Source organism: Chroicocephalus ridibundus, chromosome 6, assembly GCF_963924245.1.
Source record: "Chroicocephalus ridibundus chromosome 6, bChrRid1.1, whole genome shotgun sequence".
Lineage (NCBI taxonomy): Eukaryota > Metazoa > Chordata > Aves > Charadriiformes > Laridae > Chroicocephalus > Chroicocephalus ridibundus.
In genome coordinates this window covers 162,630-178,239 of record NC_086289.1, presented here as the reverse complement: position 1 = coordinate 178,239, position 15,610 = coordinate 162,630, and the positions used below count along the sequence as shown (strand labels likewise).

The 15,610-nt window shown below is 42.5% G+C and overlaps 1 protein-coding gene across 2 annotated transcripts in view; it reads left to right on the top strand.

The window, feature by feature from the left end:
- Positions 1 to 15,610, top strand: part of INPP5A (inositol polyphosphate-5-phosphatase A) — a 236,767-nt gene that overhangs the window by 155,948 nt on the left and 65,209 nt on the right. For both annotated transcript variants that reach the window (XM_063338975.1, XM_063338976.1), the window contains exon 9: positions 7,574 to 7,658. In XM_063338975.1, coding sequence (XP_063195045.1) covers positions 7,574 to 7,658 — 85 coding nt within the window. The remainder of the gene's footprint in view (positions 1 to 7,573; positions 7,659 to 15,610) is intronic.

The following is a 15,610-nucleotide window of genomic DNA, read 5'->3' as shown; positions in this document are numbered from 1 at the left end:
GTAGCATTGTATTCTCCTGTAGCAAAATTGACAAGTACTTACATCATTATACATGGCTGCTATTTCATTAGGCGAATGTCAGTGTCAGGTAAGATCATGGTTTTGTCAATATAATGAAAATACCAGTCAAGTGAGGAAAAAGTCACAATTTTCCAGCTCTAAAAATTGATTTTTATTGCTCTTCTTGTAATCCTTTCTTTGGATTAAGTATTTATTATTGATGTGGTCTTTCTTTTAATCTTAATAGCTGCTGACATTGTAATTAATTAAAAAATACAACATTTTTGCCCAAATGGCACTATATTGAAATTAAAAGTGAACGCCACATATTAGTTAAACAGCCCTGGCAAATGTCTTGAGTGCTAAGATGATTGCCTAAGCTTCTTGACGATTCCCTTCATCTTGCTCTGTGCTGCTTGACCTTTTGAGATGTTTTGGTGTTATTAATAGGTTTTAGCTATTATATCAGAAAGAACAAGGCACAAAAATATGATAAACTTTATCTTTTTAATGACAGTCCTACAACACCTCAGGCATGCCAATGAAGGCACTTACATCTCTTCTTTTGAGGCACACTTAGACAGTCACCGGGTAACCTTTATTCAGAATTGATGGGGATTTTTCTGAATTTGTCTCTAAATATGTATCTGAGAAGGCAAAATGGTGCGAGCTGAGTGCTGGCTGTGCTGCAGGAGGGAGGCAATGGGCAGAAGAGGTCACGGGGTCCTGCTCCAGGGAAGTTATCAATGCCCCATCCCTGGAGGGGTTCAAGGCCAGGTTGGACGGGGCTTGGAGCAGCCTGGGCTGGTGGGAGGTGTCCCTGCCCAGGGCAGGGGGGTGGAATGAGATGATCTTTAAGGTCCCTTCCCACCCAAACCATTCTGTGATTCAGAGCTTGCTTTGACCCCTCTGCTGGAGGTGGATCTGCCACAGACCAGTTCTCCAGGTGCAGGTGTGCAGGCTGATCTCTTTGACTAAAACTTATAAAGGAAAAAGTAATGAGGATAGATAGGAGCAGCAGAAAACTGAAAGGCGACGCAGCAATCCTGTATCAAGTTTTGTGTAAGCCAAAGTCGAACATTTCCATTCTCTTGATCTTCAGTTCCTTAACGTGGCTGTGGTGGAAGACAGTTTTCACTGTCATCGTTCCTTGGCTTTCCACCAGAATTCACTGCGGGAGTTGTTATCACCTCTGCCATTATAGGTCTCTGGCAAGGAGAGTGTCTATAACCTTCTGGCTACCTCCAGACTAGCTCTTGGCTCCCGCCGAGGGGATGGTCAAGTCACTTTCTGCCTTTTTTTTTAGCCCCTTTCTAAACATTCCTCTTTGGAGTAAGATCCTCCCATTCAAGAAAGCGTCGGTTGAGCTTTCCCTTTGCAACCATGGCCACCAGTACAACCCAGCCGCCCTCGGCACGCGGGTGCGTATGGGGCTGTGGGGGCTGCCCGTCCCAGCTCCCGCGTGGTGCCCGATGGCCCTGCAGGCTCCATCTCCCCAGTGTTCCCCCAACACTTCGCCCATCGGCGGGGATGTGACAAGGTTCAGAGACACAGCCAGCGTTACTTTTACCAGATTCAGATCAAAGCAGAACCTGTGGTTCAGCGCCCTGCTTCGCTCAGCAATGCGGAGGATCAGCAGCTTAACCTGGGAAACGAGCCCGAGCTGTCCTCCCTTCTCCGCCTAGTTCGTTGTGATTTTCCTATTCTTTATTTAGGAAAGGACATTTTATATAGGCATCGCATGTTCTCTGTAAAAGCAGCTTTTTCTGCTTTTCCTCTGCGTGGATAATGTGCAAAAATAAAGAGATTGTGGAAAGATAATTTCTTACCCCAGAAGTTGTACAAGAAATATGGAAGTGCTCATATTAGCTGATACTTAGCTTAAACACATTTAGTTATTATAAAAATTTGCTTACTGAATAAAATATGGCTTGACCTCTGGATTGTTTCTTCCCGAGAAACGTGACAGAGTCCCTCCTTCTCCTCCATTCAGCCTGCTTGGCAGAGCTGCAGGTTTTTTGTTTTGTTTTGTTATGTTATTGTTGTGTTTAAAAAAAAAAAAAAAACACAACAAAAAAACCCCTCGAGCCCCTCTTTTCAGCCGTGTCAAGTTAGGATGAATTGGCCGGGGAGGCATGTTTATAGACTGTGTGAAGAACTTTGTCTTTGTGTGGGAATGCTGGTGACACTGGTATGGCTTGCCTGAATGAACTGCGATGACGCGGCTAATAAGGTGTCCTGCTGAGCGCCGCGGCAGCCGTTCTCAGACCTCCCACTTAATGCCATTCAGCTCCAGCTCAGTGTAGCTAATTTTTCCCATTCCCTCAATTCTTTAGGCCTCCTTACAAACAGAAAAGTCAACTTTCACACCGAGGAGAAGATAAGTGCTTTAGGAAATAATCGTGTAAACAGAATGTTACCTTCTGACCTGATGCTGATACCTTGGTCCGGGACAAAACCCAGCTGGCTATTGCATTAGACATGGCTATTAAAGGAATAATGCTGCTGATCCTCCTTACAAAGTGCCCTGAGAAATGGTTTAGCCAAATCACAGTGCCTCTTGTCACACTGAATCATGTTCAGCTGCTCTCTTCCATGACCAAGCTGCTGATATTTAGCCGCTTCCTTCCCTTCTCCTTTCTTGCGACAGTATGGGAGGGGGACAAGTATGAAAGCAAGAGAAAGTCGGTCATGTTTCTGATTGCCCTGTTGTTTTCTGGCTGAATTTCAGTGCTTTGAAACATATGCACAGTACACCGTATAGCTTTTATAAAAGAGGGTGCATTTCGTAAAGTAACTTTAATTGTAACTACTGAGTACTTTTAAGTAAATAACCAAAGGATTTCAGTGATTCTGGTAACACGGAATTGTTCATTTTAAGGTTGCGCTAAGCGATTCCCTTTGGTGTTCTGTGTGGAGACTAAAATTAATAATTAGACACAGATTTCCAGTAGTATCGAGGAGAAGAGGAACCTCGGCTTGGTAGGAGTATGACATCCAGATCTCCTAAATGGCTTTGAAAAGCCTGACTCATCCCAATCCACTCAGCTGACGCTGCCATCCAGACCCAGAGGTCTGTCTTTGCATCAGAGTAATTTGAGGTGTCCCGGGCTCCAAGACCGAACCCTGAGCATTTGCTTCTCCTGTGGCATGTTTGACCTCTCCTAGGTTTGGCTGCCGCGCGGGTCCAGCCGGTCCCTGCTCGGGGCTGGGCAACACTCCCGTCGCCGGGATGGGTCAGGCGAAAGCTGTTCAGCATCATCGCTTGGAGGGTTTTGGAGGTTTCCCGTAATTCTCTTGCTGCACCCAGAATAACAGACAGTTTTTGTCATAGGTCTTTGAGAAAATGTGTCGGGGCACTGCCATGCTAAAAAGCACTGAGGGGTTGATGTCACTTCCCTGCGACGCAGCAGAGCAAGAGCATTGCCAGCGCAGACACAGTAGCTTCTTTCGGGGGTTGTAGAGCAGTAGCTGATACCCAGCGTGAGGCAACCTGCAGTTGTCAGACCAAAATAAGAATTACACGTATTTATTTTGCAGCAAAAAAATAGCTATAGTAATTTAACAGCAGCTTGCACCCTTGCCAGTGAAGTTTACTCCTTTAAAAAAAGTGTGAACCATAGATCTGACTCATCAAAACATTTAAGCATGTGAGTAATTTTGACTGTAGACTTTACTTAAAAGTTAGAGTTGCGTGAGTGTTTCCTTCGTTTGCTGTGCTGTCATGTCTAAGAAGCCGTTCAGCTCTGTTTCAAAAACTGTTTGTGGCCTGCCTCTTCTGAAAATACAAAAAAATTTGAAAAGAAACAGAGAATAACCCAACCAGTCCAGAGGACTTTCCATGTAGAGCCATCAGTTAAAAATGTAGAATTAGTGTGACACTGGCAAAATAATTAAAGTAATGTGTTCCAACTGTGAAGATCTGTGTTTGTGGAACTAGTGGAAGAGAAATCATCTATGGCATTTATATTTGTGTGCTTTAAAGTTTAACAATGTCATCAATAAACCCATAAGCGTGCATTTTTTCCAGTGATCCTTATTTGCCATATTAAATTTGTTATTTCCAAAATGCACGGAAGTAAAAGACGTTTCCTTGGTACGTTCTGAGTGCAAGTGACCTCTTTTCTCATAAGCAATACCTTCTGGAGCAAGACCAAAGGATTAGAAGAGTCAGCGTGTTCTTCCAACCTTGTCAAAGGGAAGACTTCTCTTTCTGGAGAGGAAGGGCTATGATCTGTTTTAGAAGTTTTCTCTTTCATTTGCATTCACGCGTTGGGTACATCCTGGTTGCCCATCAGCTCTTGATGGCCCTGTGTAGGTGACAGCCAGCAGCACAGCCAGTTGAGGCGTTGATGGTCTTTTGTTTGCTCTTGCATAGACTTGTCAAGTGAAATATTTGTAGCTTCTTTACAGTCATGAAGTTTTTACCTGAGTCACCTATTTTGTCACAAGCCGTTTAGAAAAGTTGTACAGGAAAGAATGGAGTCTTACAGTGTGTTGAAGCCCTTCGGGATAATGTGGTGGTCAGCAAGTACAAGTTAAAGGCAGTGGCATTAGGTCTTCCCACTAAAACCGTAAGATTAATGCTGGCGACGTAGGTTGGCTGCTTTCTTTTTTATATGATTCAGATTCATCATTCCATTGACTGATTCATGGCAACATTTTTAAAGGATTATTTTATTCATGGTTAAAGGAAGGGCATTGTAATAGAAACAAATAGCAAAGTAGAAGAACGCAGATTTTTGAAGCCTTCCTAATTCATTTGCAAGCGCTTGTTTAAAAAGAAATTGTCTTCTGACTTCTCATTTACTTGTACATGTGATGGACTGTATGTACTGGTGGCTTGGTGTGCCGAAATGAGAGGACTGGAACACTTTTGTTTAGCTCTTGCTCCAGTCCCAACACCTTCGCTCTGTGTCTCCTCGGTGCTGGCGGCTCCTGTGTTTCCCAGCGCTGGCGGCCCCCCGTGCGGGATGCTTTTCCTGCATGTTCCTGGGAGAGGAAATACTGCTGCGCTCTTCTTCATTGCCATCTCCTTTGCTAACTCATAGTTGGATTCGAAGAGCACAGTCAAGAAGGTTAGTTCTTGTGCCGTTGATGCATTGATTCAGTGCAATCGTAGGCACCAGAATAGAGCTATCGGAGTACCAAACTGCTGAAATAATTCCAGGATTTGGGAATTCTTGAACTAATAATAAGTTCCAATGGCAAGGACAGTAGGTTACATACATGTATTGAGTCATTTAAAGCGTATAAAGCATAAAATATCATTTAATAAGTACATAAATGCGTATATCCCTTGCTGTACCACTGCTGGTGATTTTTAGTGTACACCTAAATTTCCCCACCTGTGGAAAGGAGAAATGTCAGAAGCCACCTAAAGCATCAGTCCGGAGAGGTAACGTGGGCACTGTTTTACTTGAGTCTGCCATGAGACGCTCCTTCTAAAATGTGCAACGGGACAAACTACAAGGGAGCAACTGGTTAAAATGATCAGTTTTAAAGCTGACATTGATTTGTATGCAAATCATGTTTAAATCAGGTAATGTGCAAAACTATGAAATGACGGAATTCTAATTAATTGATCAGAAGCAGACTAATCAGCTGTTTTGCTCATCAGTTAGGAGACATTTTAAATGGCTATTTTTGGAACAGTCTGTTTATTTGGAAAATCCGTCTTTGCATAATACAATCACGGGCATCATTCTCATAATATCAATTTGTTTTAAGAGGCCTTCTCTAGACCTTGATGTCATTCCTGCAATATCTGTCATTTCTTTGTCAGCAGTAAATGGCAATGAGCAAAGCCAAGACTAAGATATGAATCAGGAAAGTTGGCAAAGCAAGATCAGTTTTTCTTATACATAAGTTGCATATCAGATTTTGCAATGATAGTGTTAGCAAATTGTGGTAATGTAAATGGTTTAACTTTTAAGTTCTCATTTTCCTTTCGTGTGCCATGGGGGCACTAATCAAACTAATGTTATGTACAGGTCAAGAGTGACAGGTTTTTCTCAGTGCTTGCTGGGAGCTGACAGTAGACAGTATTTATTAACAGTACCTGCAATAATTTGTCAGCTGAATGGGGGATTTGCAGATTTTCGTAGCAGAAAAGGATAAGCCTTTGCAAGAGATTTTGCTTCAAATGATCACTACCTTAGGTCCAATGCACATTAATTTTTCAATAGAATAATATTCCTTACGTAATAGATTACTGTTGACTAAAAATGTGAGATGTTTTTAAGAGCAGAAGCAGTACCTCACCGTAAATCCAACGTTATCTTTCTTTATAGCTTTGAAAAGTCTAAATGGATGTAAAGTATTAAAACTTTTAAAGCCGTGTGAAATGGATGGCCCCTTGCCGGGCAGTGTTGTTCAGGAAGAACCCACGTACTGTGCATTACGTTACAACCCCTTCCCTGTCTGGGGGGGTCCCTGCCTCCGGCTCGGCTGGGGTTTCTGGCACCGTCACGCTTGCGTGTTTCTATGTGCCCAGAATGTCCAGGGTGTATTGCCTTGCGTTCGTTCCTTATTTCTTATCCATTGTACCTCTAATATACCGTTGCAGTGTTTGGGCATTGTGTCTGTGTACGCTCTCTGTAGCTGTAGCAGTCGCATTTCAGGTATTTCACACCTTCCTCAGCAACTGATAGGAAATTAATTGTATTGATTCCTGTTTTGAAATTAAGCGTGAATCAGTGGATTTCCAAATGCCAGGATCTCTGGAAGCATGTAAAATTGCACATTGTTAGGAGTACCAGAAAATTGTTAATAATAGGTAAGCTAATAATGTAATAACAATCTTTAATAATACACGATTTGAAAGTTGAACAGTAATGCCTTATCTCCCTGTTTAGTACTGAGCAAAGGCTTGAGAAAAAAGTCAGTCTTTACTCCCCATCTGGAAAGATCACCTTTTAGGTGTTAGCGGCAACCCCAGTGAACATCTGCTTAGACCGAAAAAGAGAGCCGTCTTTCAGAGGACTGTAACTGAGCCAGGACACACCTCGCGCGTCAGTCTCTACCCGCTGTGATGATGAATGTTTAGCCCTAACGCGTCACTTCTCGTGTAGTTCTTGGAGTACAACAAACACTGGAAAACGTTACGATCGCAATCTTACAGATAAGTGAACTGGAAGGTAGACATATTCTGAACTCACCACTAATTTGGGGCTCCTAATCCTTAGCTGCCCAGCCCAAAGCCTTACACTCCAAGTTCCAAAGGCGCGGGGTACCTCTGTGACGCCCCCAGGATTTCTGTGGTGCCCAAGTGCCGGTTCTGCGTTACTTGCACCAACTGCTGCAAACTTGCTTTCCTCCACAGCGCTCCTCCAGCCAGGCAGGGGGAATCAAATGCATTATTCTACTGGGGCTGGAGTTAGAATTGCCTAAGCAAAGAAAATCATCCCAAAAACATGGTTAATGTATTGTTCCAGTATAAACTGGTAGTTTTGATCGTTCCAGTAATTATTTCTGAGATTGTGCTTGGAAGATAAGCTACGTGTATTTGTGCATCCTCGCATATGCAGAAAGCTGAATGACAGGTTTGCTTTGTTTTGTTTTTTTTTTCCAGAATTATAGATCAGCGGTTTGAGAAAGTTTCGTATTTTGTCTTTGGAGATTTCAACTTTAGACTGGATGCCAAAGCAGTAGTAGAGGTAGGACTTTTCTTTTTCTTCTGTTGTAGACCCTACCGGGTTTTATTGCTCAAATGTTTTTTCCTGTGCAAAAGCTAAAAGCGACCTAACGAACTAATCTTAATATCGACATCAGACTTGCCTAGGAATACTTCCAACAGGAACATCTGACAGGTAACTAAAAATCACTGTTGTGAATCTGCGGAAGCAATGAAGAAAAACGCAGCTGACCCGCTGCACTTCTCAGTAGCAGTGTGTAAAGTGAGTATCGGCTGCAGAGCCCACGCCACCTGCGCACGGTCCCGGCTGTGGAAGGGAGGAAACGTGGGCACCCAGCCGAGCCCTGGAGCCTTCCCACTGCGTGCAGGAGTCTCTTCCTTTGGCAGGCAGATTCCTTCTTTGAAATCTCTTCGGGCTTCAGCACGGGATCCCACATTTCTGTTGTACATTTGCGACTTTGCCATACGTTTGTAGCTCACAGTGAATCTCACAATTGTTTACTGCAAGCGGAGTAAGTGCTGGTTCATATTTCTACGCTGTGGGGAAAAAAGGAGAGACATTTCCTAAATGTCTGTAATAGAACTCCACACTTTAAAAGTACAAGCAGACGGTTGTGCAAGCCTTTGTGGCAGTAGCATCTCAGCGTGGAAGGGTGACTGGAAGATTTGTATAAACCCAAAAAGAACGCAGTAAACCCTTTTCATCATGAGTTGAGGTTACCTTGGCTTTACTGCTAAAGCTCAGCTCCAGGTAACACGGGGTCAGAAATAACATCCAGGTTGAAATCCAGTTTAATCTCATGGTTTTCACACTTTAATTCTCAGAGATGCTGTAGTGTCTTTTTGGTGTCCTTGAGGATAGGCATGGATCTTCTAAACCAAAAGCTTTTATTTTGTAAATCAAGCAGCGGGAAGCGAGTGGCCTGTGTGCCCAAGGCTGGCTGCCCCTCATTCGGTGCGGTGCAGTTCTTCCTTACCCGATCATCAGTCCTTCACCTGGTGAAAAACAGGAGTTTGACATTACAGCACTGCGTATGTAGCTAATAACTTCCTTCTCGGAATCCTTCATACATTGCAGTCATTTAACCAGCCACCTAAAGGCAGAACTGAAATGCAGTTCAAGTCACTGCTTCAGAATACACAGCCCCATATGTTGAGGACTGAATCCTGCTCTGCTACACTGCTGTTACCATAGTTATCACTAATGCTTACAGATTACTTGGTTTTGAAATATTATGCCTGTTTGGTTTTTATTCATTAGCAATGCGATAGTGTTATTGAGAACGCTTCTGTCTGAGAACACCTCCTCTATCAATCGTGCTGCAGCAGAATTCTCTCCTACACCCACTATTGATGAAGGGCACTGTAAGTTTTTCCTAACTTACTAACTGCCTAGCGGTCTGCAGGATTGAAACTGCAGAGAATGCTTTCTTTATTTCCAACAGAGTAAGACTCGTACATTTATGTCTGTGAGTTTCAAAGCGATCCACTTCTAACAAAACAACGTCACTAACCATAGATGATGCTGAACTGCACGACAGGCAGTAAGGGGTCGGGTGATTCCTGGTCCTGACACAGTCGTACACTCGTGTCAGTTAATGCTGTTGCAAATCATTGCATATGATATGCATATGTGTTGCATATGAGCACACAAGGTGTAATCTGAAGATGAATCAAATTCACTTACCCGTTCTTGCTAGGTAAGGTGTGTGCTTGCGTGGCTGTACAAAGCGTGAGAATAATGCGTATTTTCTGTTGCTTTTTTCGAGAAGTAGCATACCCCATTAACCAGAACTTCACCCAGCTACTTAGCAACAGTAATTAAACATAATTAAAGTTGATCTAGAAACGTCCACGTGTAATTTACATATGCACAGTTAAAGTCATATTAAGTTTGTTTTGGTACAGTTTGTAAACCAGCATGTCAGAAGATCCAGAAGATTTAAGAAATAGTTGTCTGATGGAGTTTACTGCACAGAAGCGGTAGTACAGGCAGTGTGTCTTTGACAGCGTCTTAGCGCTGCAGCAGTCATGAATGAATCAATAGTCAGCATACAGCGCTCTGCTTTGACAATACAGTCCAGGCTCCTGGGAGAGAGACCAGTCTCTAAAGCATACTTTGGAAGGGCGGAGTTGCAGGCCACCTCTGGCAGGAAGCATTCTGGATAGGACCTAATGGTTTGGCTGTACGTAAGATACAGATCCAGTCCCGGATCACTTCACAAACTAGTTAAAAATGGTGTTTCTCACCTCTGCCATTCTCCACGGCTGGCAGAGGGCAGATGCCGTGGCGGAGGCCGGGCACAGCCGGCAGTGGCGGAGCAGGAGCACAAACGGCCCGAGGCGATCCCTTCTCTGCCTTCTCCAACGCTGCGCCAGCCAGTGTCACGCAGGCACCTCACCTCCAGGAGACACCCTGGGCCCCTCCGTCTTTTCAATGCGTGCCTGTGCAAACTGCTGTTAACCATTATTGCGACTATTCAGCAGTGTAGTGAATCCTAGGAATTTTAAGGGTTAATCCGTTGACCTGTCATCTTCGTATATATTACTAAATTTATCTCTGCTTTTCTTGCTGACCTTTTGAGTGCCCCAATGTGCTAAATGCTTGGACACTAAGGTGCTGGGAGCGATACGTGTGTTGCAGAAATGTAGGCTGTGCTTACACGAAACACAAAGAATGAAGTATCTTTCTAAAGGATTTCTCAATTAAGCCGTGGAAAGGGAGAATCTGAGAGCTGTTTCAAATGTGGAGTCCAGACACTGAAGTGCAGTGTGGTAAATCAGATGCCCAAAATGTTGTGCTTATTAATTCATTATTAATAGACAATAAATCATTAATATATAGTTTATTAATCATTTTATGGGAATCTTAATCTAAAGCCGTATTGATTTCCTCGCTAGGGAAATCTGCTTTACTGTTGTTGGCGTAATCGGGGGCGGGGGGTGGGGGGGGATCAATAAAACAGGTAAAGGCTTCTGGCAATTCTGAGATCCATGTGTGCGTTAACAAGCGCGTTGTCTGGAGGGATAAACTGGCAAGAAAGAAATAGGACGTCTGTAGCATAACAAGCACAGCAAATACAGTTGTTTTACAGTAGATTTGAATTATGGATTGAGCATAATTTGTAGCTTGGCATGATGATGTTCAGAGAAATACCTACCGCTCATCCATTTACAGTATTTTAAAGCTGTCCTCAGCCTGGAAAGGGCCAATGATAAGGTTCCGGTTTAGTCCAGTTTTCTTTGGCCGATGTGTGATTCAAAATACAGGGCGCATGAGAGGAACCACGAGTTTTTTTCCCGAAGTCTCAGACATTTGTGTGCCTGGGTGTGTGCCCGGCATCGAGGACTTCGGCGACTCTTTGCCAGGTCTCGGGCAGTGACACCCCATCTCGGCTTTGGCTGCGAGATCTCGTACGCCATCCTTGATGCCGCCCTCTCCTTGGGACAGGCTAGAGCCCCCAGAGACTCTTTGCCTCCACATAAACGTACGGAATGCTTCTCCTTCTGTTGCTTCTGTCTCAGCGAGTCGGTTCACTAGTCTTGCTTTATTTAAATCACCATTTAAGTGTTAGGTGGGTCTAGACCAAGGAAGAGTATTTTTGCTGTCAGCTGGCCGTAGTAACAGTCTGTATTAATCTTTGAGAATTACTGTCTTTTCATATTGAAAAAAACAAACTAGTTATCCACTGAAACTCTTCTCTGTAAATCTTCCTAATACCGTTTTTCCATCTTAGGAGCAGGTACAATCAGGCTTAATAAACTAGGCTTATTTTGGAATAAAAACCTATTTCTGGCTGAGATTGATGATTCAAAAGTCTCTCAAAGTTCCTTGTACTTCCAAGAAAAGAGGAAGGATAATTGTGTGCTCCTCAATTCCAAGAATTGCGACTCAGGAATGTAAAGTTCAGTGTGCAAACCGTAGGTCTTTAGGAGAAAGTCATATTAATCACAGAATCCATTTGCTCCAGGTAAACCGTAACCTTCACTTGTATCCAGAAAAGACAGTTTTCATTTTTCCCTCACTAAAGGACATTTTGTGAGGGTTGATAGTGACTTGGTAAGCTGGAGAGTGGTAAAGTGTATCATACATGAACATTTATAAAGGTAGCAACAGAAATGCTGTTTCGAGATACCAGTCATTTTGGCCTACGAAAAGCTTTCAGGCTCCATCTGCAGAATGAGAAGCAAAGTCCCCATCTTAAAACCCGGAATCCGTGCTTGTACACCTGCCCTGTCTACTTAATGGGTTACCTTACAGTACAAGGTATTTGCTTTCTAGACTTCTGCCAAGCAGACGTTTGACAAGCCATAACTGGAAATGCTGATTAAATGTTTTTGAAAAGGTAATAACTATTCATAAAGGAGTTGCATATCTAGCTCCGTCATTCACTCGCATTGTGCCTGTCTGCCACCTCTGGCCCTTTGCCTTTATATTGTCTAGTAAAATAGGAACAACTTCATTCTAGCATGAGTTTTTAGCTCCTGCCATATTGCTGATGCTACAGCGACTCACAGAATTTTCATTTGATGGTACAGTCTTGGCACAATATTGTCTTTCATTTTGAAAAGGACAGTGGTGGCATCGTATCTTTTTATCAAGTGTGCTTGTGCCCGCAGAAGTTGAAGGAGCGCTGCCTGGTAGTGCCGTGAGGTGCTCGCCCGCGGAGCACAGACCTCTTCCTCTAAGAGCTCACTCGCTCTTTCGAACAAACACCTTCTGTTCAAAAAAAAAGTTGGTAAAGCTAAGTAATTGATTTAGATCTTCCTCAAATCTGGAGAGGTATTTTAAGTGGAACTCATTTCATTATGGAGTCTTGTGTTTTGTGCAGTAACTAGGATCTTTGCAAACTCCAGCCAGCAAACGCGCGTGTGTGTGTGTTTTTCAACCAAGTTTTATTTGAGAAGATGCTTTGAATACATCAGGAAAAGTAAATGTAAGAATTGCACAGGCTCATTACAAACACAGCAGTCATTTCTTTTTTTAAAATTCTGACTTCTTTTGCTTTCACAAGTGAGCATTCAGGAGAAATTAGTAATGTTTAATTGTATGAAAAATACTGACGTGGCATAAAGAAGTAAGTGTATATAGTCGTGGGCATACGCAATTCTGCCTCCCAGTCCAAAACCGAACTAGACATTGTTGTCTTTTCTGGAGAGTGATGATGAGCAGATGTCTATATGCATAAGTATACAGTTAAGATCTGAGCTGTATCCATTTAATTCATAGCCAAGTGGTCAGCTCGTGTAGGTCCTGCCGAATTCCTCGGTGCAGGGTAAGTGAACCACCTGCTGTGTGACAGTAGTTCCAGACAGCAAAACGTGGCATCTGAAGCACTGAAGTATTTTTAAATCGTGGTCTATATCTTTGGACTATTGCTCTCTTTAACACAGTTTATATTAAGATTATTTTCAGCAAACAAACTTAAATTTCTTCTAGCTATAACTGTATATTTTCCTCAGCAGTTTCATAAATTAAAACAAAAATTTAGAAACATTTTTCTTTCCACATCTTTCCATATCATATTGATACTTAGTATTTTAAGCATCTAATAATTTCCATAACTACAAATTTCATGTTTTTTCCCTTATAAACATAATCTATTACAATAATTAGAAATAATACGGTGATGTGGGGGTTTGCGACCACAAATACCATTGCTTTTAGTATGGCAGAAAATGTGATTACAATTGGAAAATTATTAAATTGGAAAATGTTTAAAGTGGGGATTATGCAAATTGCGTTCTTTGAAACCATTTCAGCATAGTAAGGCACTTGCAGAGAAACACTGCTAAAAGAAAACAACATTAACGATCACGAAGATTACACAGGGACTGTGTTGGCCGCAGTATTTACGAAATAGCTGATGTTTCAAATCTGTGGCAGGGGAAACTAGAAGGCATTTTCAGAAAAAGAAAATGTATTGGAAACCCGTGCTTAGGACACGTGCTCTTTCAAGTTCTTAGGTCTTGAATAACGGTTGGAAATCACTGAGTTGGTTTTACTCTTCTAACTAGGACTATGAACCTGCCTGCTAATGCTGGTTCATACCGTACTTGCATTTCAGACAGACCTAATCATAGAATGCGGGTGGTTTGGTTTGGAAGGAGCCTCTCGAGACGCAGTCCGACCCCCTGCTCGAGCAGAGTCACCTGGAGCGAGTGGTACTGGGCCGTGACCCGTTCAGTTTCGAATATCCCTGAAGCTGGAGACTCCACAACCTCTCTGGGCAACCTGTGCCAGTGCTTGGTCATCCTCAGAGAAAAAAAGTGTTTCTCACGTTCAGAGGGAGCCTCCTGCATTTCCGTTTGTGCCCAGTGCCTCTTGTCCTGTCACTGGGCACCACTGAAAAGAATCCAGTAACGTTGGATTAACTGCCTGGGTAAGGGTTCCCTCAGCCACCACTGCGTGCCTGGGAGCCATCTTATCCCAGTCCTCAATTGGTATCTGCTCTCTGCCTTTGGGGCCATGGAAAAATACCTTTTGTTTCTCTTTCAGGCATTTGTCTTACCTGTGGCTGTGTTCTCCCAGTCTTTTCTCTAGCTCACTCGCTCCCTTCTCGTCCCAGGTCTCCGCCCCATCTCTCCATTTGCTGGTTGGGATACGGAGAACAGAAAGGTCTGCAGCTCTGCTCTTCTCCTGTTCTTATTTAACAAATATTGAAATGTCTTAAAAAAAAATAAGGAAAACATGTATGGAAAAATAACCTTTTTTCTAGATTATAAGAGTACGAGAAAGAATGTGGTCAAGAATTACTGATGTGAAATTACTAATAGTTAGGATTGTGAAGAGTAACTTAAACATCTATGTACCAGTCTGGTTTTTGAGCATGTAGTTAGATTATTTTATTCTCCTTTAGAGACCCAAAATCTGCAAGAGGTGAAACTCGCGTCTTGTACACGTTTCATAGCCTATTGTGTGATGCCAGAGTAGATACATAGCAATAAATACACATTTTCAGGTGATTTGTGCGTGTTTTGAGGCTGATCTCAAACCTTACTGCTCAGGAGTGGTGAGTTGTTGAATGTAGTTGGAAGGGTTGAAAATACTGATGCAGTGAAAACTGTCAACAGGTAAAAAACCTGTCTCTACCTATTCTAGGCTTACATCAACATTTGTAAGTCTAATCCTCTGTCTTTCCTCTTCTGCCAGAACGGAAGCAGTTTAATGCATTTTTTAGATCAACAAAAGTGCCGTTTCACACACGTGTTTTAACATTGCGGTTGTGCCCCTAAGCCGCTCAAAACCTGACTCACAGCCACCCAAAACCCACAAACTCAGAAATTTCTAGAATTTTTAAAATTTTCTAAAATTTCTGAGATGAGGTACGTGTCTTTCGGCCGATTGCTGCATTGAAGAACAGTTAATTGTGGCCTTCCTGTGGCAGCAGGACAAAATCAAGAGGCACAGGTATGCAAATGGGCCGGTAGCAGGCCCCTTCTTACAAAAGTAGCAAATTAATTAAAGCTTGACTAAATGTTGACAAAACCAGGACTATCAAAACCTCATTATGTCCTAATTAAATCTTTAAATAGTTAGAAAGGAAGGCTTCTAATAAAGTGCTACAGATCATGCAAAAGAGCTCTTTTTTACACCTGTGAAAGGATTTGTTCGTTCTTTCTCCTATTCTCCAGTTCGGGTGTTCTTTTGCTCCATAGTGGCCGGTAGTTTAAAAGTGCAGTGGGGTTCGCTTCTTCCTTCAGTAAAGTGATATTAAGCCATCCTTATAAAAGAAGAATGGCATTGCTTTATTTCTGGGGTAAACCTGCATACTGTGGAATAAATTATTCTTAATAGTTTACAAGCTTCAGATCATGTTTTCATTCCAGTTAGAAATGTGCATAATTGGTTTTATCTTCTCAAATAGTGCATTGTAAATAACTTTGTCTCATAAAGATTTTAACTTTCTTTACAAGCTAAACTGATTCTAGGAAACGTTGGAAACAAAATCCTGTGTAAAATGAAAATGTAAT